At 44.0% G+C, this 27,124-nt stretch overlaps 2 protein-coding genes across 2 annotated transcripts in view; one reads left to right on the forward strand and one right to left on the reverse strand.

Moving 5' to 3' along the window:
* Nucleotides 1–24,691, forward strand: LOC109638683 (serine-rich adhesin for platelets-like). Its single transcript, XM_069511013.1, has 46 exons — nt 1–139; nt 241–262; nt 947–1,207; nt 1,301–1,567; nt 1,760–2,029; nt 2,620–2,880; nt 3,854–4,114; nt 5,218–5,478; nt 5,602–5,862; nt 6,003–6,263; nt 6,360–6,620; nt 6,716–6,976; nt 7,096–7,353; nt 7,873–8,139; nt 8,221–8,478; nt 8,582–8,845; nt 8,967–9,227; nt 9,315–9,572; nt 9,758–10,018; nt 10,113–10,370; nt 10,450–10,719; nt 10,816–11,073; nt 11,937–12,197; nt 12,289–12,549; nt 13,015–13,275; nt 13,354–13,608; nt 13,696–13,956; nt 14,508–14,768; nt 14,926–15,183; nt 15,299–15,559; nt 15,650–15,913; nt 16,001–16,264; nt 16,764–17,021; nt 17,101–17,361; nt 17,976–18,233; nt 18,312–18,572; nt 18,819–19,076; nt 19,168–19,431; nt 19,519–19,782; nt 19,864–20,133; nt 20,674–20,934; nt 21,047–21,307; nt 21,394–21,684; nt 22,094–22,330; nt 22,412–22,459; nt 22,950–24,691. The coding sequence occupies exons 1-46, from the start codon at nt 98–100 to the stop codon at nt 23,231–23,233; spliced, it is 11,385 nt and encodes a 3,794-aa protein (XP_069367114.1). The 5' UTR covers nt 1–97; the 3' UTR covers nt 23,234–24,691.
* Nucleotides 24,081–27,124, reverse strand: part of prpf38b (pre-mRNA processing factor 38B) — a 5,835-nt gene continuing 2,791 nt past the window's right edge. The window contains exons 5-6 of the mRNA XM_020111146.2: nt 25,903–26,141; nt 24,081–25,543 (exon numbers count right to left, since the gene is read on the reverse strand). Coding sequence (XP_019966705.1) covers nt 24,856–25,543; nt 25,903–26,141 — 927 coding nt within the window. The 3' untranslated portion in view covers nt 24,081–24,855. The remainder of the gene's footprint in view (nt 25,544–25,902; nt 26,142–27,124) is intronic.

The raw sequence follows: 27,124 nt of genomic DNA on the forward strand, positions 1-27,124 counted from the left end.
ACAGCGCTCAGCCTTTCCAGATTTCAGATGAGTTGCTGAGTGCAAAACCCACGTATGGATGTAACTTACTGAAGCCTTCACTCTAACAAAGGATAAGATGTGGACGTTTTATTCAGTCATTCTTTTGTCTGTCATACAGGTAATTATACATTTTATTCAGTTCTTATTTTTGTTGTGTCTTTATCATGTAATTATTTTGTAATAGTTCTTTATTAATTCACTTGATCTTTTTTTCTTTAGATACAACATGTTTTCGCCACAGGTGAGTCTTCTTACTGATACAGTTTATCTCTGATCACCCTCCCTTATCAGGGGAGTGGGATGGGTAATCATTTTTACAGTGATACTGTATATATCAAAAAGCTTAATCAAATATTAGCACAATTAATTTTCATATCTTTATGGTTCTGCTAGTTCAAAGAAAATACTGAAAGTAAAGTAGATAAAGTAAAAGCAGCTGATTGTGTTCAATTATTCATCCAATTAAGAGTAAACTCTCCTATAGGTCAGTATTTCTAATGAACTAGCATGTGGACAAGAGTGATTATGAGTTATTCACCTTCAACGTGTTAACCATCCAGACATTGGAAGAGTTGGGAGAGTTAAATAATTTAAATATATGGTCGTAAATGATAAGAACACATGGACATGTCTCAATCACACCAGCTCTCCAATAATAGACATCAGTGTAAAACAATATTCCTATAAAGGCAAAATTCATACATAAACTGCTTAATATTGACATTATCTTTTATGTGTGAAAACAACATTCCTAAATGGATAATATTCTATGAGGTTTTCTGGTTATAGATAACATTGATGTTATCACACCGCAGGGTATTCTTTTTGTACAGAGTATTTTAAGATGTGAAATTAATTAAAATCTCTGCTCTACTGTTTATCAATATATAAAATTACCTATTCATTTCTCTCTCTTTTTTTTAAGGATGTAATATTGTGTCAGTGACGTCTCAGTCAGCATCTACACTGAATGTGATATGGAGCAACTACCCCGGAGCTTCATTTTACATGCTGGACTTGAGAGTTGTGAACTCAACTAATATCGCCACTGTGGGGCTGATGCAGTCAGCACCCAGCACAGAGAGGCTGGTTCAGGGGTTAAGACCTGGACGTGTCTATCAAGTTACGCTGAAGGTCCTTGAGTTTTTGACTGTCGTGTGTCAAGATGTAGAAATAAGCATGACAGGTAAAGACACATAATAAATAAAGATGCATTTAAATAAATCAGAAGAATCCCTTTGTTGAGTCACACTAAATTCCTTATGTTACATTCCCACAGTGCCCGCCACATCTCAGATCACCTATTCCAAAGCTATTTCAAGTACGTCTATAGAGTTTGAGTGGTCCAACGTGACGGGGGCGGACAGCTACACCCTGTTTGTGGAGGAGTTGTTTGTTGTTCCCACAACCAAACACAACCAGACCTTCACAACCCTGAAAGGACGAATGGACGGCTTGTTACCTTCTACAACCTACAACTGTTACATTTACTCCTCCAACATTGCTGGAAGTGGTGCCCAAAGCAGTATCAGGTCAATCATGACGTGTAAGAGCACACAAAATGCTGATGTAGTTGAGCCTAAATCACGTTTGTCTAAAAGGATTTCAGATTGACTGTCAGAAAGCTACTTAACTGCAAGTCATGTGTGAACCAATCATTTTACACCACAAGTCATAGAAAAACATAGTGAGTGATTTCTAAAGGCATGAGAGTAATACTTGTATTTTCTCTTGGAAGTGGTGCAGCCACCAACTGGTGTTGCTCTCGTATCAACGGGAGAGAGCTCGGCTCACCTGACGTGGGCCTCTGTGAGTAAAGTCCTGCTTTATCATGTGACCGTGAGTGACATCGACAACCCCAGCAACACGCCAGTCATCAAAGAAACTTCAGGCACATCCATGGACATTACTAACCTGGAGCCCTGCTCCACCTATACAGTGGGAGTATCGTCAGTTAACGTCTTCCTGGAGCCTGGGGAGCCCAGAAATGTTAACCACACCACATCTTGTGAGTATTTTAACAAAGGAATTCATTCATACAGCTGGAGTTGAGTTGTATTGTTAAATTAAATCCCTTATTGTTTAATGTCTTTAAAAACTTTTCATAAATACATTAACAACTGATGCAGTCGATGAAAAGAAAACATTTAGTGAAGGTGACGAAACATGGAAATCAAGTATTGGTATTACATAGGGAGGCACAGTGGCAGAGCTTGGGTTAATCTAAATCAAGTACCACTTCAAAAAGCTTAGAAAATATAAAATATTGACAAATTGTCATATTTCCTGTTAGTATTGTTGATGGCTAGTTTATTTTTATTAAATGAGTAAAGACAGGACAGGGTCGCTGCAGGGACCAATCCGATTTTAGCTGGAGCCAGTGTCCCCTTGGCCCCACCCCTTGATCATCCTCTGGTAGTGATAAAATTTAATATTAATGAGCTCATAAAAATTAGGGAAAGACACAAGGAATGAAGAAATCACAAGCTTTTAAAAGGAGCCTGCCGGGAATTCTGGTAGCCCGAACAACATATCAAGCTTAATCTTTAAAAAATATTTTGAACAACAGTTTAATCTCTTCCAACACTTTTTCTTCAGCCATTAACCCAGTGACGACAATCTCCGTGGACTACAACTGCTCCAGTGGCATGGTGACAGTGACTTGGGATTTGGTGTTTGGGGCCAACCTGTACAGGGCCGCAGCTGTTGACAGCAGCGACCAGTCCCTAAACTGTACATCAGGCTCCACCAGCTGTCAGATCACGCAACTCAACTGTGGCGAGAAGTACCAGGTCCATGTCACAACCATCTCTGACGACTGCAGCAACACCTCAGAGGCCTCTGCCATGTTCGAGACAGGTGAGCGCATGCAGAGCACTAAAAAACATGACATGGTTTTTGTGTCAGTCCCTTTTCAACATATGCTTTGTCTGTGCTTGTCTGTATATGTTTTACACATGCACACAACACTGTCACTCATGTTACACCTCTGGACATACAGTAATCTTTTTCACTCACCCTCCCTATAAGTCTGTCCTGTGGGAAGCTGTTTAGGTTTCTCCCATGGTGTCCCATGCTCTATTTTCATGCTGAGTGGTGATACACACCCTCTCAGACCTGCCACCTAACACCAGTCAATCTAAAGCTCTATACAGTCTGCTGAAATCAGGGATTTATCCCAAAGGTCAGCCACAGTATCAGTGAGGAGAGGGACAAGGTGAAGGAGACTCACACATACAGTCCGCCTGGGGAAATGATGTAATATCCACACACAGCTAGCACACATGTTTGTTTCATGCCGACGAATTGCATACAAAGACGTAAAGGATCCAGATCCCTGGTTTCTTATGTGATATTTGTGGACCTTCAAATAACATGAGGTGAGACTGTATTTATCTATACTGAATCAACAGTGGTGGAAGAAGTAGAAAAAGTACAAATATGTCAACAGAAATGTACTTTAGTAAAAGTACCATTAACTTTTAAATATTAAAAGTAAGTACTTGCTTAGTGAAGCCTATTTCCTGTCTACTACATCATTATAAGTGAGTCTCGGCCTCTTCTGAATCTATTTCTGATGTTTCTTCACCTGTGAGTGAAGCAGCTGCAGGAGGTGGGGTCTAATGTTACCTGATCTCTCTGATTGGATCAATCCACCAATTCCCCTCTTGATAACTGTTAGAAATATAAACCGATGTGAACATGTAACGTACTATATAGTCAAAATGTAGTGGACTAAAAACTATAAACTCTGATTTTCTCTCCACCACTTTAATTCCCCATTTGATGTGGATTCCTGTCTGATTCTCTGTCTCCTCTCTGTTACCTTCAGTCCCCTGTGCCCCAATCGATCTCCAAACTCAGCACCAATGCTCCAGCAACGTGATCCTCTTTTCCTGGGCGCCCACCAACAAAACCTACTACTACGTGGCCACAGCGGTGGACGACACTGGCAAAGAGACTGTGTGCAGGACAGTGGACACTGTGTGTTACTTCTCTAATGTCAACTGTGGACAGTTCTACAGGTACACTGTGTATGCTGTCAGCGCCGGTTGCAACAGTGAAGTCAGCCAGCCCAAGTCTGTCCAAACCTGTGAGTAGTGACATGATTTGTTTTGTTTACACACAACAAACACACTAGTTAATTGTTCTTTTTCTCAAATTGTAACAAGATCATTTTGATCATATTGTATTGTGTAATTTTCTTTCTATGAGAAGACAAAAAGGTATGAGGAATTGATTTCACGACCAAGTATCATGTGAAGACAGTCAAAGCCTGATATACAGTATTATGTTCCTCTGAGATGTAGAACTCCATTGTTTGTCTAAAGCCACAAAACCTTGTGCACTGTTGTTCATTTTGTATCACTCACATATGACCCATCCTATCAGAGATTTTCTAGAGAAACAAGAGTGTATGAATTTGTCCAGCTTACTGAAAACGGTTTCCAGTTGTTTCAGTGTGTGGGTGTGTGTGTGTACTCGTTTTTGTTACCTCTTATGGGCCTTTTCCTGCATAAACACTAACTTTTTTGGTTAGTGTTTATCCTGGTTGAGGTCAGGGTTAGGTATGAAGTGTGTGCATGTGCGCACATAAAACATAGACAGATTCTCACCAAACTTGGTCAGAATATTACGTTTATCTCCAGATGAAAAACTTGGAGGTCAATGGTCAAGCGAAACAAAAATATTGTCCCAAAACAACCATTTTGCAAGATATCTCCACGAATAATAGGGTTAAAAGACAATCTAAAGTTTCTATCGATCATAAAAAAAATTCCCCATCACATGACATCATATGATACATGACATCATGAAGAAATCACAATGAACTTAGAAAATTATATAATGCATAGTTTAAACATGCATTTTTCAAGGTATTGCTGCATCCTATAGGAAAACATACACTAAAAAATGATTTAAGATCATATGGTAGTTATTACATCATAGTGACATCACTATAAAATTTGAAAATTACATCATATAGTGTACTTATGCATTACATGAGAGTAGAGATAGGATGTACACTCATCATCATGTGATGTCATATTTGTTCGACAGAAAGAAAAATATACACTATGAAAAATTACACACCTCATCCTTGAGCTTGAAGTTGTCATGATAATGATGGAATTTATTAGACTAATCTTCAACATACCACACGGTGCCTAATTTTTCACTTTTTCCATCCTCCAGCTCCTTGTCTACCAACAAATGTGAAAACAGCAGACCAGTGTCACCCTGATGTGCTGATCACGACCTGGGACTCTGCTGCTGGAGCTCTGTCCTACACTGTGGAGGCACAGGGCAACACTGAAGAGAGCTACAACTGCACCTCGTCCTCCAACAGCTGTGCGGTGACCGGCGTGCCATGCGGCGAACACCTCAGCGTGTGGATCACCGCCTCAAATGACAACTGCAACACTACCAAGGTGCTGGGAGGACCGGCTCAGACTGGTATGTACTGAGAGCTCTGTGAGGTGTGGTGTTATATATAATTACTACAAGGTAATACACACAGTATATCAATGGTGCTCCCTGTATTCAATGTATGTAATACTGCAACCCCTCTCTCTCCAGTTCCCTGCAGCCCGATCAATATCTCGGTATCAGTCGACTGCAGCCAAGACTCTGCAAGACTTAACTGGACGACGAGAAACGGTGCCATATTCTACATTGCCGTTGCTCAAGATACAAGTGGAAATAAACAAAGCTGCAATTCAATGGGAACCAACTGCTTGATCGAAGGCCTGACATGTGGACAGAATTACACAGCCAGCGTCATTGGCACAAATCTCAAGTGCAACAGCACAACCAGTGAGGAGGTCGCCTTTATGACAGGTAGGTCAGAAGGTTGCCGTATGTGATTGTGTCAATGGGAAAAGACAAAGCGTCTCCCCACCAAAATGTTATCATTCATCTCCCTAAAAAACATGACAGTGTGGCAAAGTAAGATTTACTGTATCCTCACTTCTTCTCAGCACCGTGTCCTCCAACCAACATCGAGGCATTCAGGGACTGTGAAGCCAACCATGCTCTGATAGTGTGGCAGAACCATCGGCCCACAGGCCTCTACACAGCGACTATAGTGGATCCAAGTGGAGCTCAACTCACCTGCACCAGCAACACAGTCAACAACTGTAAAATCACCTCTCTGCCCTGTGGGATGATGTACAATGTATCTGTGGCCTATAATGATGGAAACTGTCCATCCACCTCCACAACTATCAGGATGGACTCAGGTAGTAAACTCAGATGGGTGAACTGTGTCTTTCTGGAAGAATAACGAACAAAAATTTGAGTTACGAACGTCTGACATTTCTCTCCTCTTCTTTCAGTGCCCTGTGGCCCTGAGGACGTAAGGGCAAGTGTTGCCTGCATTACTGGAGAGCTGACAGTCATCTGGAACATATCTGCCCCTGCAGAGAACTACACTACCATCATCTCCAGAGGAATGGGTCATTATCTGCACTGTAACTCTACAAACACACAGTGCACCACGGGAGGGTTGCTGTGTGGAAGCTCCTATAGAGTGATGGTCTTCTCTGTCACTGGGTCGTGCTTCAGTCTCCCGAGCACAGAGGCCCTGGTGCAAACATGTGAGAAACATACATATATCAAACCTTTACCTGCAGCTATGTGATTTTCTTGAACACCACCTCAAACTTTTCCTGCATATTTGTTTCCCGATCAGTGCCATGTCCTCCCACCAACGTCACAGCCATGCCTACGTGTGCTCCCAATCCTGTCCCTGTGTCATGGGTGGCCAGTGACAGTGCCAACCACTACACTGCTGTTGCTCTGAGCAGTGGGGGTCACAGGTCAGAGTGCTTGACCAATAGCACTTCCTGCAGCCTTCCTGCGCTCCAGTGTGGGGAGAATTACACTATTGGCGTTTCGGGGGCTGATGACAACTGTACAGGTCAACAGAGCAACACTGTCTCTGTAATCACAGGTAACAAACCCCCCAGCACTGATCTCAGGAATAGGCGGATCAATTAGAAGATTTTAAGTGGTCATTACAGTGTCATTAACATTGATAGTGGTTGGTGATTTATGTGATTTCCTCTCCAGAGCCATGTCCTCCCTCTAATGTGTCCAGCCAGCTGGTCTGTAGTGCTGGCCTGGCGCGATTGTCCTGGGCCCCCAGTACGAATGCAGTGAGCTACAATGTGAAAGCTTACAGCGATGAACAGAACCTCACCTGCACCAGCTCCAGCCCCAACTGTACGCTGAGCAACCTGGTCTGTGGTCAAGAGTATGACATTCACGTGACAGCGACTGACGGCACCTGCGTCAGCAACTACAGCGCTCCCTTCACACAAGACCCAGGTACAGAGAGAGAAGTTAGGTCCCATCTGATCAGACCTATAAAACTCCACCTCTGGAACAGGCTGTTGATCTGTAGTAAAACAAAACTCACAGGGTTCAAAGAATTTTTTAAATATTATGTATAATCTATGTTTATGAGCTGATCACAAACATAGATCACAGATCAGCTGCTGCATAAAAGATTGACCTGATTGGAAATAGCTGATCTCTAGGCGTTTAACCTTAAAATACAATATATAACAATATCATGATGATATAGTGGCAGAACTGATATCATAACATAATGTGACATATTTTGTGGTCATGCAATAAGCTTTTTATTGTGTTTAATTGCTTTTTAAATATATTTTTAAGCATGTGTATAAAAATAACAGAGTAACTGGAGTGGCACTCAATGGAGCTCATACCTCCACTAAGACCCAACATTCCCATTCATTTTGTTTACGATCCACTAAGGGAAGTGAAGAAGCCTAAACTACTTTTCTGACCGGCTGATTTTGTTTGTTTGTGTTCTGTTAGTACCGTGCACGCCACAAAACATCAGCACAAACCTGTTATGTGGCACCAATGACCTAATGATGAGCTGGAAGATTTCTCCTGAGCCCCTCAACTACAGTGTGAATGCTTTGCCGCTGGCTGGAAACCTCAGCTCGGTGACCTGCCACTCTGACAGCAGCAGCTGTAGTCTGACTGGTCTTCGGTGTGGATGGATGTATAATGTCTCAGTCAAAGCCTCTTCCGGCAGCTGCAGCGGACCATGGAGCACCCCACAAACTGTTCAAACAGGTATTGATGGTACAGCAACAATAATATCCAATAACTCTGCTGTTTTCATGTATTTCATGAACTGGTGATACCCTCTTCCAGCACCCTGCCCCCCACAGGGTATAACAGCAGTGGCACACTGTGGCACACACTCTTTAACGGCCTCCTGGAACTCATCTCTTGGTGCCACCACCTACACAACAACAGTGACGGGCCCCGATGGCTTCTCTGACACCTGCTCCTCATCAAACCTCACATGCTCTGTCTCTGGCCTGCAGTGTGCCAGTCAGTACAATGTCACGGTAACATCTGAAGACGGCCAATGCACCAGCGCTCCCAGTCGAACTGTTATTATGACAGGTGGCTTTTGAACATCTTTGTTAATTAATTTATCTCAAAAAGATTTGTTTTGACTTGGAACACATCATTTGACACATTACTCTTTTCTAATTCCTTTCGCCAGGACCATGCGACCCCGTCAATGTGACCAGCAACCTCAGGTGTGGCTCCGACATGGCCACAGTGTCCTGGGTTGCCGCTGCTGGCGCTAAAGCCTACACTGTAGTTGCTCAGGACAGCAGCTCGCAGAATAACATTTCCTGCAGGAGCAGCTCAACTTCCTGTCAGCTGAACCAGCTTCAGTGTGGAAAAGCTTACAACCTGACTGTAGTGGCAGAGGATGACACATGTAACAGCACTGGAAGTACCGGAGCAGTCCTAATGACAGGTAGAAGATGCTGGAAGGAATGAAGCTTAACTCAAGAGAAAATAGATTTGTGTCTTTAGAAACAACTAAAACATCAACCTTAAACAGAACTGACCCTTCTTTCTTTCTGTTTCCCTCTCAGCTCCTTGCTCTCCCTCTGTCCAGAACAGCACCCAGATCTGTGGAACCAATTCTTCCTCTCTATCATGGGGGTCAATGGCTGATGCAATAGGTTACATGGTCAACGCGACATCTCTAAGTGGGCACAAGGTTTCTTGCAGCTCAGCCACTGCTACTTGTACCCTAACGGACCTCCTGTGCAGTGAAACCTACACGGCCACAATTGTTGCACAAGGAAGCCTGTGTGACAGTGCACCTGGACCCAGCACCAACATCACTACAGGTGAGTGAGTGCATGGGTGTGAAAGGAAAGGAGCCCCCTTGACAGCAACACTTTTTTCACTCTGTATCCTGTGCTTTCTTTTTCCAGCCCCTTGTCCTCCATCTGTCACATCTAAGCAGTACAACTGTGGCACCAACACAGCCGTGTTCACCTGGACTGACCCTGCAGGAAGCCTCAGCTTCAGCGGCCAGCTAGCAGGAGAAGGGTACCAGGATAGCTGTCAGACTGCAAATACAAGCTGCGTGTTCCAAAACATTCCCTGTGACTTGGACTTCAATGTAACAGTCCAGGCTCAGGGGGCGCACTGCACCAGTGTCGCGAGTGTCAGTGAATCCCTCAAAACAGGTGATTCATCCATCAGTATGCTGCTAATGAATAAACAAGCTAGAAACCCTAAAAAAAATCTTCTCTCTCAACTGTTCCTCCATGTCTGGGTAACTGCTGAACCTCACAAAAAGTTAGCTGATGCCTTCTATGTATATCAATTCATTGTAACCCATATTTTGTTTTTTTCCATGTCCTCGCCCCAGTCCCGTGTGCCCCGCAGAATGTGAGCGCCACTCTTGGGTGTTTCAATCACTCAGCCCTGGTGACGTGGTTAGGAAGCCCCAGTGCTGTTGGATACAACGTGACAGCAACAGCCCAGGACGGACACACTCACCACTGTCACTCCAACACGACCATGTGTCAAATACCTGACATCCACTGTGGTGAAACCTACTTCATCAAAGTCACACCGTTCTCTGAGACATGCACAGGAGACCACAGTGCAACTCTAAGCTTCAGTGCAGGTGCAGTAAAACATGATAACCAAAGTTTAACTGTTACATTACTGCTCAGAAAGAAAAACAACAATAGTAAACCTTTCTTATTCATTTTCTCCAGGTCTTTGTGCTCCCAGCAACGTCACAGCTTCTCCAGCTTGTGAGGACGGCACCGTGTCTTGGTCTCTAGTAGCAGGTGCAGAGATGTACATAGCAACAGCAACTGCAGATGATGGACACACTCACACTTGTAGCTCAAACATGTCCCTCTCATGCAACTTCACTGACCTCCACTGTGGGGAAACTTATTCTGTTGCTGTGGTAACCTTGGACAGGGGCTGCCGGAGCGAGCCGAGCTCAGCAGTGACGCTGAGAACAGGTGACGGGATGAACTGTTTGAGTTTGAGTTATCTGATATGGCGATGAATTGTTTTCAACTTGCTTTTGTTTTGTCCCAGCTCTGTGTCCGTCTACTAACCTGACGGGCCAGGTCGACTGTGACACCAACACAGTGACCCTCATGTGGGACCCGAGTCCAGAGTCTGGGGCCACATACACTTTACAAACTGAGAGGATAGGGGGTACACTCCCTCCTACAGCGCACACCACCTCCAACACCTCACAAACTTTCACCAACCTGCTGTGTGGACAGAGATATGCTTTCCGCATCGCAGCACAGGATGGAAACTGCCGCAGCAGCGACAATCCACCCATTGAGATAAGCACAGGTGAAATGTGTTTCTATGGCAATTGCTTTAGAATGGCAAAAAATATAATTATCTAAAATCAGCATAATTAAGTGTTACTTGTCCCGCCTCTTTCAGCCCCTTGCCAGCCCACCAACTTCTCTGCTCGTGTGGACTGTGGCACAAACAATGGGAATTTCTCGTGGGTTGAGAGCATCGGAGCTGGTTTCTACACTGTTGAGGTGACAGGAGAACATGGCCACGTGGCGTCCTGCTCCTCCAACGACACCTCCTGTGCTGTAAAACTCCACTGTGGCCGCTCGTACTCTGCAACACTGGTGGCTTCCACAGAAAGCTGCAACAGCACCAAACACGCCGACATTCATTTTGAATCGGGTGAGATATGTGCGCAAATAGGCAAATATTATGTCTAGTGTGCAGAGTTTATTCCACAATTGGACGATGTCTTTCCTACCCAATATTCTTCTTCTAATGGGTTGACCATACTTTGCACTTTCTGTGTTCTTATTCTGGTCACACGTACAGTGCATGCCCATGGCACCATTCATACCTAAATGAGGGTCTGCCATTCCACACTTACCGGATCCCGCATTCCATTCCATTCCAGTAGGTGGAATGGTTGCACCTGAAGCATGCGCAGTCAATCAGCATTGCACACGAACGTCTGCATAGGGGTCAGTACGTACCCTAGCGGACATGTGTTTGATGACATTTTCATCACGAGGACCCTAACGGACACCAGCGAACTGGCAGATGTGGAAACTCTGAATTCACCTAAACATAGATTCAAACTCATCCTTATCCAAATCTGAACCTCCCACAACCATCTGATAAAGAATCCTCTCTGCTTATGTCTTGGTATCATTGACATTCATAAAGTGGCTACACAAATTATTTAACTTCTTTCAGAACTCATTATATAATTTCTGTCATTTTAAATCAACAAAAGATATATACGATTATCATAAAAACAACAGATAGGTAATATTGGACTTTCTTCTCATCCGTCCATAAAAAGTGTTTCCACCTATGTCAGCCATGTTTGATGGAAAGGGAGAGGGAGAAGATCCTATACCATTTACATATCGCTTGAAAGCCCTGGATGTCCTCTTTCCAATACAGCAGGGATTGATAGAGTAGCTGAAAAGAGTAGTTTTAGTTTATTTTCAACAACTGTTGTATTTACTTATTTATGATGCAGCATATGTGCTGATGTGTGATCAAACTTGCTCCTACAGCTCCCTGTCTCCCAGGCGATGTGGTAGCAGACATAAACTGCAACACTAATGTGATGAATGTGAGTTGGGCGCAGACTATGGGCTCAGACGACTACACCGCCTTGGCCATCAGCATGGACGGACACAACATGTCCTGTAACTCAACCTCCAACTCCTGCTCCATCCATAACCTGCAGTGTGGCAAAGTGTACGATGTGGTCGTCACCTCTTCCTCCATTCACTGCAGCATCATCGCTGGCTCAGACTACAAGGTTCAGTCCGGTGTGTGCAGCTCTTTCGTGTTCAGAATTGAGAACTAAATCATGTCGAAGAATAAAATGTTATGGTTCTAATAGAATCTTCTTTCAACCAGCTCCCTGTAAACCAGAGAACACCACTGTTGACCAGAACTGTAGCAGCAACGTCATGACAGTAAAATGGGACCAGAGCGGTAGACACCAGAATCACACTGTTACAGCCTCATCTGCTTCAGGCATTAACTCGACCTGTGACTCCACCGAGAGCAGCTGCTCCTTCTTGGACCTGAGCTGTGGTCAACCCTACACTTTCACTGTGATGGGACACACAAACGTGTGCATGAGTGAAATAAGCACCCCAATAGAGAAGAACACTGGTACATGAGTTTACCACATCTTAAACTTTTCTTTGACTTTTTTTTGGGGGGGAAGCATTTATTTGTTACAGTGAGATCGATGCCACTCTCATGTCTGAATGCTAAATTTGAAGATACCATTAGTGACTTGCTCATTTAGATTAAGACAGAGGGAAATATCTACTAAAACACGTATAAGAAAATCATGTGGTTTAAGGTGGGGTTTTTTTTAATATCCAACTATATTTATTATTTTGTCAGATGTCTTTGGTTTCCACGCTTTATGCTAAGCTAAGTGAACAAGCTGCTGGCTGTTGCTTCTTATATAATGTACAAACATGAGCATGGTCATCTTCTAAAATGATTCTTGGCAAGAAAGCTAATTTGAATTTTCCCACTTCTGCAACTGCTTCTTTAATTTTAGGGTATTTTTATTTACAATTGCATTGGTCTCCTCGTCTCAGCTGCCTTACTCTCTTTTTCTAGCCCCATGTCCTCCCACCAATGTGTCAGCTGAACTGAACTGTACCACACACAAAGCTCTGGTCAGCTGGAGTAGTGCAGCTGCAGCTACTGCCTATAGCATCGAGGCAAACTCCACCAATGGACATTTCTCCTCCTGTAGTGATATGGGGACGTCCTGTGATCTGGACAACCTGGTCTGTGGACAGCAGTACTCTGTTGTTGTGGAGGCAATGCACACTGGTTGTCCAGGACCTGCCAGTCCCCCGGCAATGCTCACTACAGGTGGGTACAACCCAAAACTGTGGAGGTTAATATTTATCTTAACGAAAATGGCAACTGCATTATTCTTCCTCTTTTCAGAACCGTGTGCTCCCACAAATCTCTCTATCCACTACAATGTGAGCACTGCTCAGGTGATGTGGGCCGCAGCAAGTGGTGCCAGCTCCTACTCTGTTGAGGCTGTGACTGACCAGGGCTCGATGATCACTTGTAACACCACCAACAATGGCTGCTCCCTGAACGGCCTGCAGTGTGGTCAGATCTATAACGTCACTGCAACTGCACACAACCAGGCCTGCAAAAGTTTGACCTCTGTGATCCATCACCTCATTACAGGTTCGTTACCTGCTCTGGAAGGGATTGTGTCTACAGTTATATACAACAACCTTATCACCATATTTAACGTGTTTTCCCTTTACTCAGAACCCTGCCCACCCTCCAACGTTCAGGTCAGTGTCCCGTGTGAACAGCTCACTGCCACAGTCTCCTGGGACCGGAGCAACCTCGCTGTGGGTTACATCGCCTACCTTGACAATCAAAATGGCCAATACACTTCCTGTGTGGCCATAGACACCCACTGTAATGTCTCAGGACTGGCATGTGGCACAGAGTACAACGTCAGGGTCAAGGCCCTGGGACAACAGTACAACAGCTCTGACAGCACAGTGGTGTCTTCTAAATCAGGTACATTTATATTTGAAGTTACACTTTGCAACCTTTTTAACTTAAATAGCAGCTTATCAAATCACACTGACATGGAATAAGGATAATGGTGCTGCTTTCATTCCCAACCACACCCCAAATCCCTGATCTTGCCCTTTGTAACTTATATGAGCAGGTACGATCTCCTGTGAGAAGATAGTCACAGCTTAAATTGCCAGAATCAGACCCAGCAAGTTCCAGAGTAATGCCCTTCTGGAGATCGGTTAAAAAGAAGAAGATTAGCGGCATTGCTTCAGGGTCATATTCAGGAGGAATTCAGTTGTGTTTCAGTTCAGTGAGGACTATGCAGTGTTTATGGGTGTTCATTTTTTGTATAGGAGAAAAATATGTTTCAAGGAATCTATGCCCAAAGGTTCTTGAAATTAGAATTGGTAAGTGAGGACTGTGAGATGCAGTTGAAAGCTTTTTATGTTTTATAAGTGGACCATTGAGCTGAGATCCTCTCTGAGAAATCTTATTAGATATGATTTGGTCGTAAATCTTAACTCTTAACACTCTTCCTGGTCCTACAGGGCCTTGCAAGCCGAGTAGCATCGAAGCCATTATGGACTGCCAGGTCTCCTCTGCTACCGTGTCATGGCAACCCAGCGTCGGAGCTCTGTCCTACACTGTTGAGCTCACAGCGTCATCGGGCCACACCAGCCGCTGCACCACCAATCACACCAACTGTCAGCTGAGCCCGCTGCAGTGCGGAGAGGAATACAACGTCAGCGTGACGGCTCTGGGGGAGGGCTGCAACAGCACTGCTCAAATGGCCGGACACCTCACCACAGGTAGAGCATGGTCACCTGTGTGTGTTTGTAGCATGCCTGCCATTGTGTTTGAGGGAAATCAACCAGTAGACATCCAAATATATACTGTTCTCCATATTAGTTGAATTATTGTTCACAATTAATTTGTAACTACCTCTTTTTTATTACTTCTCCCCAGAGCCCTGTGTTCCCACTCATCTCTCCGTCCACTACAATTTGAGCAGGGCCCAGGTGACGTGGGCTGCATCCAGCGGTGCCAGCTCCTACTCTGTTGAGGCTGTGACTGACCAGGGCTCAATGATCATCTGCAACTCCACCAACAACAGCTGCTCCCTGAACGGCCTGCAGTGCGGTCAGATCTATAACGTCACTGTGTTGTCACACAACCAGGACTGCAACAACACCGTGACCTCTGCACCTGAACGCTTCATGACAGGTGGGTCACGTGATTAGTGAGAAACTCAAAATGGCTGACACCTCTCATGATGCATAATTGTGACCCTGTATATTTCACCTTTGTGTTTAAATGTGTATGTTGTCTCTTCACTCAGAACCATGTCCACCCAGCAATGTTCAGGCAAATGTAGTGTGTGAACAGCTCACCTCGACTGTGTCCTGGGAGCAGAGTGACCTAGCTGTGGGTTACATCGCCTACCTCGACAATCAAAATGGCCACTACACTTCCTGTTTCACCACGGGCACCCAGTGTACCGCCTCAGGGCTGACCTGTGGCACAGTGTACAACGTCTGGGTCAAGGCTCTGGGACAACAGTACAACAGCTCTGACAGCACAGTTGTGACTCTCACATCAGGTAGTGACTCAATCAATACCTCTGTCAATTTATGTACATTGTGGATTCTTTTTATGTCCTTTCATAAACGTACTCCTGCTGTATCCTCAGCTCCGTGCCTGCCTGGAGCTGTAGAAGTACAGGTCAACTGTAACTCTGACGGTGCTGCCGTTGTGTCGTGGAATACAACTTATGGGGCAGCAAACTTTTCCCTGACAGCCCCAGTCAGTGGACGCCTCCAGACTCTGTGCACGACTCAGCAGAACTCATGTAACGTTACAAATTTAACTTGTGGGGAAACCTACAACCTCAGCCTCACCGTCAGCAACGAACAGTGCAGCCTCACAACAGCGATGCCTGCTAACCTCACCACACGTGAGTAGATTGGTCGCAGTTATGTCTCATAAATGGCTAGGGTTGGTCTGGCTTTCATTTGTTTTGACCTACCACACTTCTCCTCAGGTCCTTGTCCACCGCAGCGTGTGGATGTTAACCTGCAGTGTGGCTCCGGCTCCACAGTCCTGTCCTGGGAGGAGGATTCGGATGTTGATCTGTACACAGCAACTGCCATCAAGGCATCAGGGGGAGAAGTGAAGAAATGTAACTCTACAGGCTCGACCTGTCACTTCAACAGTCTGGCCTGTGGAGAGACGTACAACTTTTCTGTCACAGCTCACAGTCAAGGCTGCTGCAGCCAGGCCAGTGGTACTGTGTCCATTCAAACAGGTACTTTGTGGTCTATTATTTAGCAGTGTAAACTAACTAAATATACTCAGTCAGAGAATACGCTTCATTTCCGTTTTTAGATACTTCTACTTCACTGCCACTAGATGTCGCACTAGCATCAGCATCTCAAACCAAAATAAATGCTGTGACAATATTCTCATATTCTCAGGCTTTGAGAAGCAACAACAAGCAAAATCAGTTTTTGCATAATCTTGCTGACAAACAAACAAACAAGTAAAGTGCATTCCTCCACCGAGGCCCCACGGTCCCCTTATGAACCTCCATTTAAATGCCAAAAAATGAACCCTGATCTGGATCTGCACCAAAATTGTATGAGCTCTTCCCTGACCCATACTCATCCTCTCACCAGGTTTTGTGGAAAACCTATAGCTGTAGTTTTTGTGTAATCCTCCTGACAATCTCCGAACTAATTCATTCAGTTCATGTTTCTACTTTTATTGGAGGATCTGAATATTTCCCCTCCTTTTGCTCCTCTCAGAGCCTTGCCAGCCTGTCATCACATCAGCTCAGGTGCTCTGTCAGAGTGACCAGGTCCAGATCTCATGGCACCAAGCAAGTGGTGTCATGAACTACTTAGTCACAGCCATGGGGAGCCTCGGATACGTGGATGCCTACAACACAACCCAGACCCTTCTGTCAGCCACTCTGCCTTGTGGACAGGACTACAATGTCACTGTGCAAGGACAAGGCAGAGAGTGTGACACCGTCCGTAGCAGCCCTGCCTTCTTCAAGACTTGTACGGTTTTGTATCTTACACCTCACAAATATTTACCATTGCATGTGTGTGTATGTTTAAACCCCTCCTCTCTCCACAGCTCCATGTGTCCCCCAGGACTTGATGACTTACGTGCAGTGTGAGTCTAACATGGGCTCTGTCAGCTGGGGACCCAGCGATGGTGCCGAATCATATGTTGCCGTGGCGACTGGCCTTGATGGCCACAATCATCAGTGTGTCACCAACACCACCTTGTGCACGTGGAACGACCTGCACTGTGGGGAGGAGTACACTGTTGTTGTGAGAGCCAAGGATGACAACTGCACCAGTGTGCCCAGTAACAGCTCAGTCATCCATATGGGTATGTCATGCAAAGAAGAGTGCTATAAATAAATGGTAATGTGTTTGAAGTTTCTTTTCAATAATTTCTCCTGGAAAGAATAATTTCCTTTGGTACTTATTATGGGGAAAATAAAGAGTGTGGTTAATTTTTTGCATTTGTCTACAAGCAATCATACATATAGATGAAGTTTCCAATAATTATCCTGTAATGAATGAATCTTTGCTTCAAATCAAGTTTTTATTTCAGGGACACTCTATTTTCCTTGCAACTTGTACCAAACTAGTAAACTTCCTGTTTCCAAATAAATAACTACAATGGCACAAGGCCCAACAGTCCCCTAATGAAACCATTATTTCCAGATGTGTATCTCCATCTACACCAAATTGTGTTCACTCTAAACTGAGAAATAAATAGAAACATTGAAAACGCAAGGTTAAAAAAGTGAAAAGGTTTCTGTTTATGCCCCCATATCCGGATCGGCACAAAAATGCAAATTGAATGGGTTCTTCCTTGGACAGGGGTGAAAATATAACCTCCCCAGCGGACATAACAATTGTACAGCATCATTGAAATCAGCTACATATGGTTGAAGGTCTCTGTAATAACACATCCATCATCTTTCTTTCTTTCAGATCCCTGTGTGCCTAAGAATTTGGTTGCCTCTGCGGACTGCAACATGAAAGTTGTCTCTCTGAGCTGGGATGCAAGTAATGGGACAAAGTTGTACATGGTATCTGCTGAGGGAGGACACAATACGACTGGGCTCACCACTAATGTCACCACAGCTAACTTCTCTGACTTAATGTGTGGACAAAACTACAGCCTTACAGTCACACCTCACAACTCGCAATGTCCTGGCAACTCCAGTGCACCGGCTTCCATACAGACATGTAGGTTTAGTCGACTTTAACATATCAAGAAATAATAGTAGGTAAGCTTGGACTGATTATTATTTGTCTTTTCTCCAGGGCCATGTCCCCCTTCAGGAATCTCTACCACGCAGAACTGTCTCTCTGGTAACATCATGGTAACATGGCAGGCAGGTAATGGGTCTGACTTCTACACAGTCACCATGGAAACTGACTCTGGCCTCTTAGAAACATCCACCTCCAACTCTAATCAGAAAAGCTTCCCAGGCTTGACCTGTGGACACAACTTCTCTGTGTCGGTCACCGCTTCCAACCCACAGTGCAACACCACCTCTAGTGAAACTACCAGTCTGCAGTCAGGTGAGCATGAAATATTGAAAAAGTAATGATTTTTTTATGTCTTAAATTACACCACAATACCTTCCTAACATGTAACGTGTAGTAAATACTATGTACTATATGTCAGCATAAGTTTTTCTTAGTGGTAAAATGATTGAAATAGCCATAAATACATTAATTATTGCTGAACTGAATTCAACAGTATTTTTCATGTTGTCTACAGTGTGTACAAACTATCTCTTTTTGTTGTCCATCCTTTATCTGCAGTTCCATGTGTCCCCACTAATATCTCCGTGGTGATGGAATGTGCCAACAACACTGCTCTTGTGTCCTGGGCTGCCAGTCGCGGGGCTCTTCAGTACTCAGTGAGAGCACATAGTAGTCATAGCAATGTCAGCTGCCAGACCTCTGACCTCAGCTGCAGCCTTGGCAACCTCACATGTGGCAGCAGCTACACTGTCCAGGTAGCAGCCATGGATGACAGCTGCTCTAGTGTCCCAAGCCAGGCTGTAGTGTTAAACTCAGGTGATATAAACAACAGCTACAACCAACACAGTCATTCACAGTTAGTTTTTTTTTTTTGTGCTGACGAATCTGTTTATCTTTTTATTTCCAGCCCCCTGCCCACCCCAGAATGTGAGTGCCCACTTCAACTGTTCTTCCAACGACATGATGATTTCCTGGGACGCCACCAGGGAGGCTGACCACTTTCTGGTGTCAGTAGTCACAGACAACGGAGGAATCAATGAGTCATGTAACACCACAAACACAGCGTGCTCCCTCAGCAATGTGACCTGCGGGAAAACCTTCACCATTCACGTCACCTCTGTCAGAGGCGACTGCAGCAGTCGGCACAGCCAGAACCACACCATCCTGTCCGGTATGAGGGTGTTAAAAAATTCATCAATCCTCTGATTAAAAAAAAGTCCATTCAATCACTGATTTAACATTTCTATGTGCTCTCTAGCTCCCTGCCCTCCTCAGGGAATCAGGGGCAACCTCGACTGTGTCACCAACTCTGCTTGGATCTCATGGGACGCAGCTGCTGGGGCCGACTACTACACTGTGTCAGCTGTGGGTGGAGGGAACCACACGGCCAATTGCAGCACTTCCACTAACACCACATGTGAGGTGGAAGACCTGGAATGTGGTGTTCTTTATAATTTCAGAGTTACAGCTAAAAACAGCCAGTGTGAGAGTCCACCAGGCGACACCATCGACTTGCAGACAGGTAACAGACTTCAGTCTTTGTAAAAATAGGAATTCATGCAACAGTGGCACGGTTAATGAAATGTTCCTCCTCTTCCTCCAGCCCCCTGCTCCCTCTCTGCCATCACGGCCGTCTCTCAGTGCCACAATTCCTCCATCCTCGTCATGTGGACACTGATGGAGGGCAGCGCGGGGGACACAGTGTACACCGCCACAGCAGAGGCCAGCGATCACAGCCGCCTATACTGCAATGACACTGGCACTAGCTGCTACCTGCATGGAGCGCAGTGTGACCTCCGTTACACCATCATCGTTGCGGCTTCATCAGACCAGTGCAGCAGCATGAGAAGTCCTCCCTACAGAATTAGCACGGGTACATTTTGTTTTCTGTTTTCTGTCATCAAGGGACTCTTAGTGTGTGTGTCTACTCGTCAACCCAACCTAAAATTAAAAAAGAGGGTTTCCAACCATGGTGTCGTTGTTTCCTGAACTCTACCGATCACAGAATTTCAGGGGCTTCTCATGAAATTGTTGTTACTGTGGAGAAACACATCATTCCGTTCTTTTTTTGGGGGGGGGGCTTCTACGCCTGGGGCCTCTGCCCCTACCCACCCTTACGCAGCAGTTGTCCAATCTGTTTTGCAATACAGTGGTATTCGTTTTTCTAAGTTACATGTTTTACCTAAAATCCAGAAGTAATTATTTATGATCAGATTGTTTTATATGATTAATTATTTGAGTAGAGGAATCAAAACTATGGAACATCCGACAAAAATGACTAGTTTGTTCTAACTCCATTGTTACAGTCAATCTCCAGTTTAGGAACCACTGGTGTAAATAACTACAAATTATTGTGGTTTCATGAGAAAAGCCTGTTTCCTCTGCCTCTGAACACTGATTTATTTCTTCTCAGAGCCCTGTCCGCCCAGGAACGTGACGGTTGACTCCTCCTGTGAGGAACACAGAGCGCTGGTGTCCTGGACTCGCTCTCCTGTTGCTGAAACCTACAGTGTTGTTGCTATGGCTGCAGATGGACACATGCATACGTGCAACACCACCTCCAATAACTGCAGCGTATCAGATCTCCACTGTGACGAGCAGTACACAGTATTTGTGACTGCCCACCACGAGAACTGTTCCAGCAGAGCCAGTCAAAATACAACAGTGAATAGAGGTACTTGTTTTATATAAAGAATATGAATGTATAAAAATAAATTCAAGGGCCCCATTATGAGTGAATAATACCACTTTCAGCCCATTAAGATTTCCATTGTTCTTCTATCCAGGTCCTTGCCAGCCAGATGGAGTCTCAGTTACCTTCAACTGTAACAATCAGTCTGCAGTGCTGTCATGGGCGCCCAGAGACAACGCTGTAGAGTACTATGGCTGTGCTCAATCCGCGAATGGAGAGATGCTGTACTGTTATAGCACAGATGGAAATTGCACTATCGAGGGTCTCGAATGTGGAACAGTCTACAATTTCTCTGTCCAGGCCTCAGATGGCACATGCAACAGCTCCTTCAGTGACCCAGTGCATAGGGGAGCAAGTAAGAGCTGCATGTTCCTTCTCACAGATTAATATTAGTGCATATTAAGTGGAGTCACTCATTAAATCCTACCCTCTCTCCTGTAGCTCCCTGCCCTCCAGACATCGTAGAGGTGCAGCTGCTGCCGATGCAGATGGAGGTTCAGGTGATTCGTGTCAGTTGGACACAGATTTCCTGCAGAGACCCTGAGTACATGTTGGCGCTAACGGGAAGTTTGCTGGGAGACAGCCAGGCCCTGTTCGAGCTCAGCTCCTATTGGACAAACAGCACGTACTTTGAGATTCCTCTCCCCTGTGGTTCATCCTATGAGGCCACAGTGCAGAGCAGGAACAGTGCTGGTACCAGCAACGCGTCTGTGGCTCTCAGTGGAACAACAGGTAGACTACACCGAACTCTCGAGCACGCTGATTGAACTGTTACACCCAGATAATCACAGTGGAGTGAGGGCAAACGCCTGCATTACAACAAAGGATCTCTTCTTAGAAAATTCTAGTCTACGGAGCAAAGACAGCTCACAATAGACATTTCTCATAGCAGCCATTTCACCTGTTATATACAGGTGTAACTAATATTAAAGACATAATATGTAACAACACTTGAGTCTAAAAACGAGTATGACTATGTTATATACTTTCGTACTTAAATTATCTAAAATGTTTAGTTACACTATGACAGACTGCCAGGCCTGTTATTTCTCATTTAGCCTTGAATATTGAGGGTTCTAGGTCAAAGACTGACTCAACCAAGTTTTCAGGTGCTTTGACTTTCTACTGTCTCTTCTCCCAGCTCCTTGTCCACCATCAGCAGTGGTGTACAGTGGCAACAGCACCTTTGCCTCCATTTCATGGAACGCCTCAGTGTATGCCACTGCATACACTCTGTACGACAACAGTTCTACGCCATGGACTCAGCTGTGCAGGGTGGTTGGTCAGTCCTGCTCTCTTTCCAACATCACATCCAGCAGCCTGGTGATCACCGCCAGCAACGCAGCAGGAGAAAGTGAAGCTGAACTTATTACAAATGGTAGGAACTGTTGTGTACGTTGAAAAAGACACAATATACTGTGTTTATTCTGACAAACTGACGTCAGCTTTTTGTCTTTAGTGATTCCACATGTACGAAGGAGGAGACATCTTCTTGAAGTGCAGGATGGTGAGTTTGTATTTTTGAGAAGCTCTTGTGACTGATGTACAAACGTACTTACTTGATGTGTTTGGCACAGATATTGGAGCTCAAGGGCGGATACAGAGGGAGTCAAATCTGACTGCCTCTGTCCGTCAGTAGTCTTTAAAAAAAAAATACAAACAACTCTAACAATAAATATGACAATTTGTTAAGATGTTTTATTATCTAAGCTTTGTGTGCTTAAACAAGGAACCATTTTCTAAAGATATTCACAGACAAGCTAACAGTAAACAAGGAATGACTTAAATGTGCATCTGAAGTTTTACAGGGATGTTGGATGTTTAATTGACCCCTCCGTGTGAATTGTGTCCCAGACCTGCAAGATTTACCTTTAATGAAAAAGAAGTTTTCTAAATATATTCACCTAAATGCAATCACTGTTTATACCACATCAATAGAACTTAAGGCCATAAACCTGTCAAGACCAGATTCATTCTTCTGTCTTGTTTCCCTACAGGAGACCTTTCAGCTCCCGTTCTACACGTCACACAAATAGCTCCAACAGTTGTCTTAGTTGAGTGGGAGACAGTGGACGATACATCCCAGTACAGCCTGGTGAGAAGGAAGCAGGACAGTTCCAGTCCACCTGAGGAACTAATAGTCTATGGGGGCATGATCCTAGTCACTGAATTGAGCCCAAACTCCAACTACTGTTTCACGGTGTCGGCCAGCAGCTCGGTCACTAGTGGACCAGAGTCAGAGCCTGTGTGTGTGCAAACAGGATCAGAGCTTTCCCAGTGAACAGGGACGCAATAACTGTAGACTAGAGGTCTGTGCACAACTCCCACTTTAATGTGATGGTCTTTAAAGCTTTTTGGTATTTAACCACAATTCACAATAACTTTAAAGCTAATAGAACATGGGCTTTAGTGTGGGTTACTTTGATGTTTACATTTCTGATGGTAACTGGGACTGTAATACTGTAGCCATTGCCTATTACACAGAGTCTTCATGTATTTAACTACACCCATATGTGGTATAATAATTAGATGTCTTCCAAATAAAGGCCAGTGGCCTCAAGATATGAAGCTCCTCGATTCTGTACATGTGCCCATTGTAGTTGCACATGTTTTGTCTGCTCTTGGTTGAGGTTATATATTTTTTTGTTGGGGGTCTGTTCCTCCTGCTTTTTATATTTGATTCTCTTTTGTAAATTATATATTAGTCATCTTTAAACGTAATATATCAGGAAGTGTTGCACATGTATTTGCAACACTTATTATATATTATATAGTATTTCATTTGTGAATGTATATTTAACTTGGAAATTATTTTCACATTATATTCAAATAAAACTACCAAAAATACCACTTGCATTCAGCGTTTGTATTTTACCCATCTTATGTTTCTAATGTCCTATGAACATAGGAATGGACAATAACACAATATCAATTATCACAATACGAGTATTAGTGACAGAAAACAATTTTGAGAGTAGTCTGAGTATTTTAGGAACTTTGTTTTTACTTTATTCTACAAAAAATACATTTATTCTTGTTAAATAATGATTTTCTTCACAATATAAATGCCACTATTAACAGACACCTTTTAAATTCCCCTTCTTAAAAAAAGAGAAGAAATGCAAATGTTGTTCGTAAAAGTGTTTAATAGAAAACAAAATGCAACAGAGCAACAATCCATTCACAGCACAAGCAGGGCTCAACTGTGTGTGGTAAAAAACATTACCCTTTGCATACTGCCCTTTGGAGGATTAAAATATTTTCAGGCTGTCAACACACGATCAATGATGGAGTTAGCATTCACTGTCTAATCGCTGTTGAGACTCATTGCCACGACACATGATATGAACTTTAACCGTTGACATTGGACTGTTCAGAGAATGTTTAATCAGAATACAGCAAACAAATGGGTTTATGGATGAGGATAATTCCAGTAACATTCTCTGTATTAGTGAAATATAAAAAAAGGCCTTCGCACAGCCTGAACAGTTAATTATTATCAATTATATGGCGACAGTGTTGAGCTGAGCTTTAGGCATGGACCGCGCCCAACCCAGCGGTGAATGCGCACTCTGACCACTTATCGTGTGTCGACAGCTTTCAAAACATTATATACAAACCCATGACATCCTGGGGCAAAAGAAAGAACCATAGAAAATTAAAATGCCATTTTTGCCTCTTTCCAAATTTCAAGTGAAGACTAACGATGGTCTAATTGGGATTGAAAAAGGCAGAAAAACACAAAAAGTAAAGCAACATTGCATTGGCCAAAGATAACATAACCAGATGTCCAGCGTGCTAACATTCCCAGTCTTCGGCACAAGAGACAGATCATACAACTGGGTAGAAAAAAGGGAGAAAATCACAGGGAATAGAAGAAGTAATATTGCTGCGGGGCGACATTTACTCAGTGCTCTGACTCCTTCTGCGTTCACTATGTTTACAATGGTCATTATTGGACTCACGCTGATGATGACTCCTCTCTTTGCTACCACTACGTTTGTGGGAGCGCTGTTCCCCATCTCTGTCCCTGTCTCTCTCTCTGCTGTGGCTGCGCTCTCGTTTCCGGTTCTTCTCCTCGCCACTTTTGTGCTTCCTTTCCCTGCTTCGACTTTGACTCGACCTTTTGGCTTTCCTTTCTTCTCTGTGCCTCTCCCTGTCGTCTTTGTGCCTCCTGTCATCCGTCTCTCCCCTGCTCTTCTTATCCCTGGACCTCTCCCTCTCTGTGACCCTTTCTTTATGGTGATCCCTTTCCTTCCTCTTGATCCTGTCATCGCCACCATCTCTTTCTTTCTCTCTGCGTTCGCTTCTTCGGTCCCTACTGCCACTGCGACTTCTTCTGCGTTCTCGTCGTTCTTGGTTCCTGTCTGCGCTGCGGGACCGTCGTCTTTCTCTGTCCCTATCCCTGTCCCTGCCATCCCTGCCGTCCCTCTCCTTCTTTTGCCGGTCACGCTCTCTCTCCAGTTCTCGGTCGAAACTGGGGCCATGGCGCTCCCTCTCACGATGGTGGCTCCTGCTCCTTGACCGTTTGGGTGACCGTTTGGGCGACCGTTTGGGCGACCTTCTGGGACTCGGCGATCGCCTGGGTGTCCTAGGAAAAAAGGTGTCATAAGCTTCAAGCATTTAAAGATTCTTGTCTAATTATTACATAAGACAGATTAATTGATTTTGAACAATTCCTTGACTAAGAAAGAAACCTAACAAAAACTCAATGATTAACAGCTCACACGCCACATCATCTAAGCGAGGATGAGTTTCCCTGGATCAAACATGACAATATATACAACCAAGTAGCAGTAGATGTTTCATTTTGAAGGAATTTAATTTATTTTACATCTAATTAATGTGATAAAAGGAGGAATAAAGATGAACTGAACCTTTTCACTTTAATCAGTTACAGGAAATACACACATGGGGACAGGTAAGATTGAAATAAATAGTTAGAATTACCTGGAGTGCCGTTTTTCCACTTGCCTCCCTGACTCTCCTGTGAACGTGGCCTCTTCCTCCTGTGTCTCCTTCGGCGCGACCTTACGAGGTCTCGCCTTTATCTGCTGGTCAATAATTTTCTGCACAGGCACTGGGATACGGGGAAAAAGAGTGGAGAACCACTCAAGTTTGGTCAGGAAGGAACGCAGCATCTCTCCGATGGTCATTACACAGCCACCTCCTGCCTTCACGTCGAGCTCCTACAACAAAATGGTGGCAAAGCGCCATAGAGAAATTCAATTAGATCTCACAAGCAGGAGGCAGGTAAATCTGATTGCTTTTTCCATTTTACCTCAAATCAAAAAGCAATTTGTGATGACCAAGTACTGAACCTTCACCTCTGTTCATCTAGCTTAATCTTGCATATCAAACAAATGTGTCTGGTTTTACTTCTGCTAATTCTTACAAGAGGGAATAACATTTAAATATAGCAAAATGTTTCAGCTGGCAGATCCTGGAGTCTGCATTTACAAAGTGAGCTTTGATAATCAAGTAACCTTTATATTTATCTTTTGAAATATCTTTGCTTCTTTCCTTCAGATGATCCATTTAAAAAACATTTTCAAAAAGTGGCTGCAACTACTTTTTACAGACCATAAATGAAGAGAATAGAGAGCAAAAAATGGAGACAAATCCTAATTGAGCTGACGTGACAAAGACAGAGAAGCCATGGCTTCTTTCATCCGTCAACACAATAACTCTTAAAGGGATGGTTTACCCCAAAAAGAAAATTCACTCAATATCTACTCACCACTATGCCGATGGAGGGGTGGATGAAGTGTTTTACTCCTTTAAACACTTTTTGAGTTTCAGGGATAAACAGCGTTGCAGCCAAATCCAATACAATTGAGGTAACTAGTAATCACTTCTTCAAATGTAAAAAAAACTCCTGTGGTGTCTCCGAAGTGTCCAGAAGTCCAGACATTCAAATTTGACTGAAAACAAGCTAATTTAGGCTAAATACATGAGCCCACAGGAGCAGTATGGAGGCATTATATCTTTTTTTACGTTGAAGAGGTGGCCACCGTTTACTTCAATTGTATTGGATTTGGCTGTTTACTCCTGAAACTCCAAAAGTGTTTTGTGGACTCAAACACTTCACCCACCCCTCCACCGGCATGAGTAGATATTAGGTGAGTTTTTATTTTTGGATGAACTATCCCTTTAAAGAGAATAAAAGGGC

This window comes from Paralichthys olivaceus, chromosome 16 (assembly GCF_024713975.1).
Source record: "Paralichthys olivaceus isolate ysfri-2021 chromosome 16, ASM2471397v2, whole genome shotgun sequence".
In the NCBI taxonomy this organism is placed as follows: Eukaryota; Metazoa; Chordata; class Actinopteri; order Pleuronectiformes; family Paralichthyidae; genus Paralichthys; species Paralichthys olivaceus.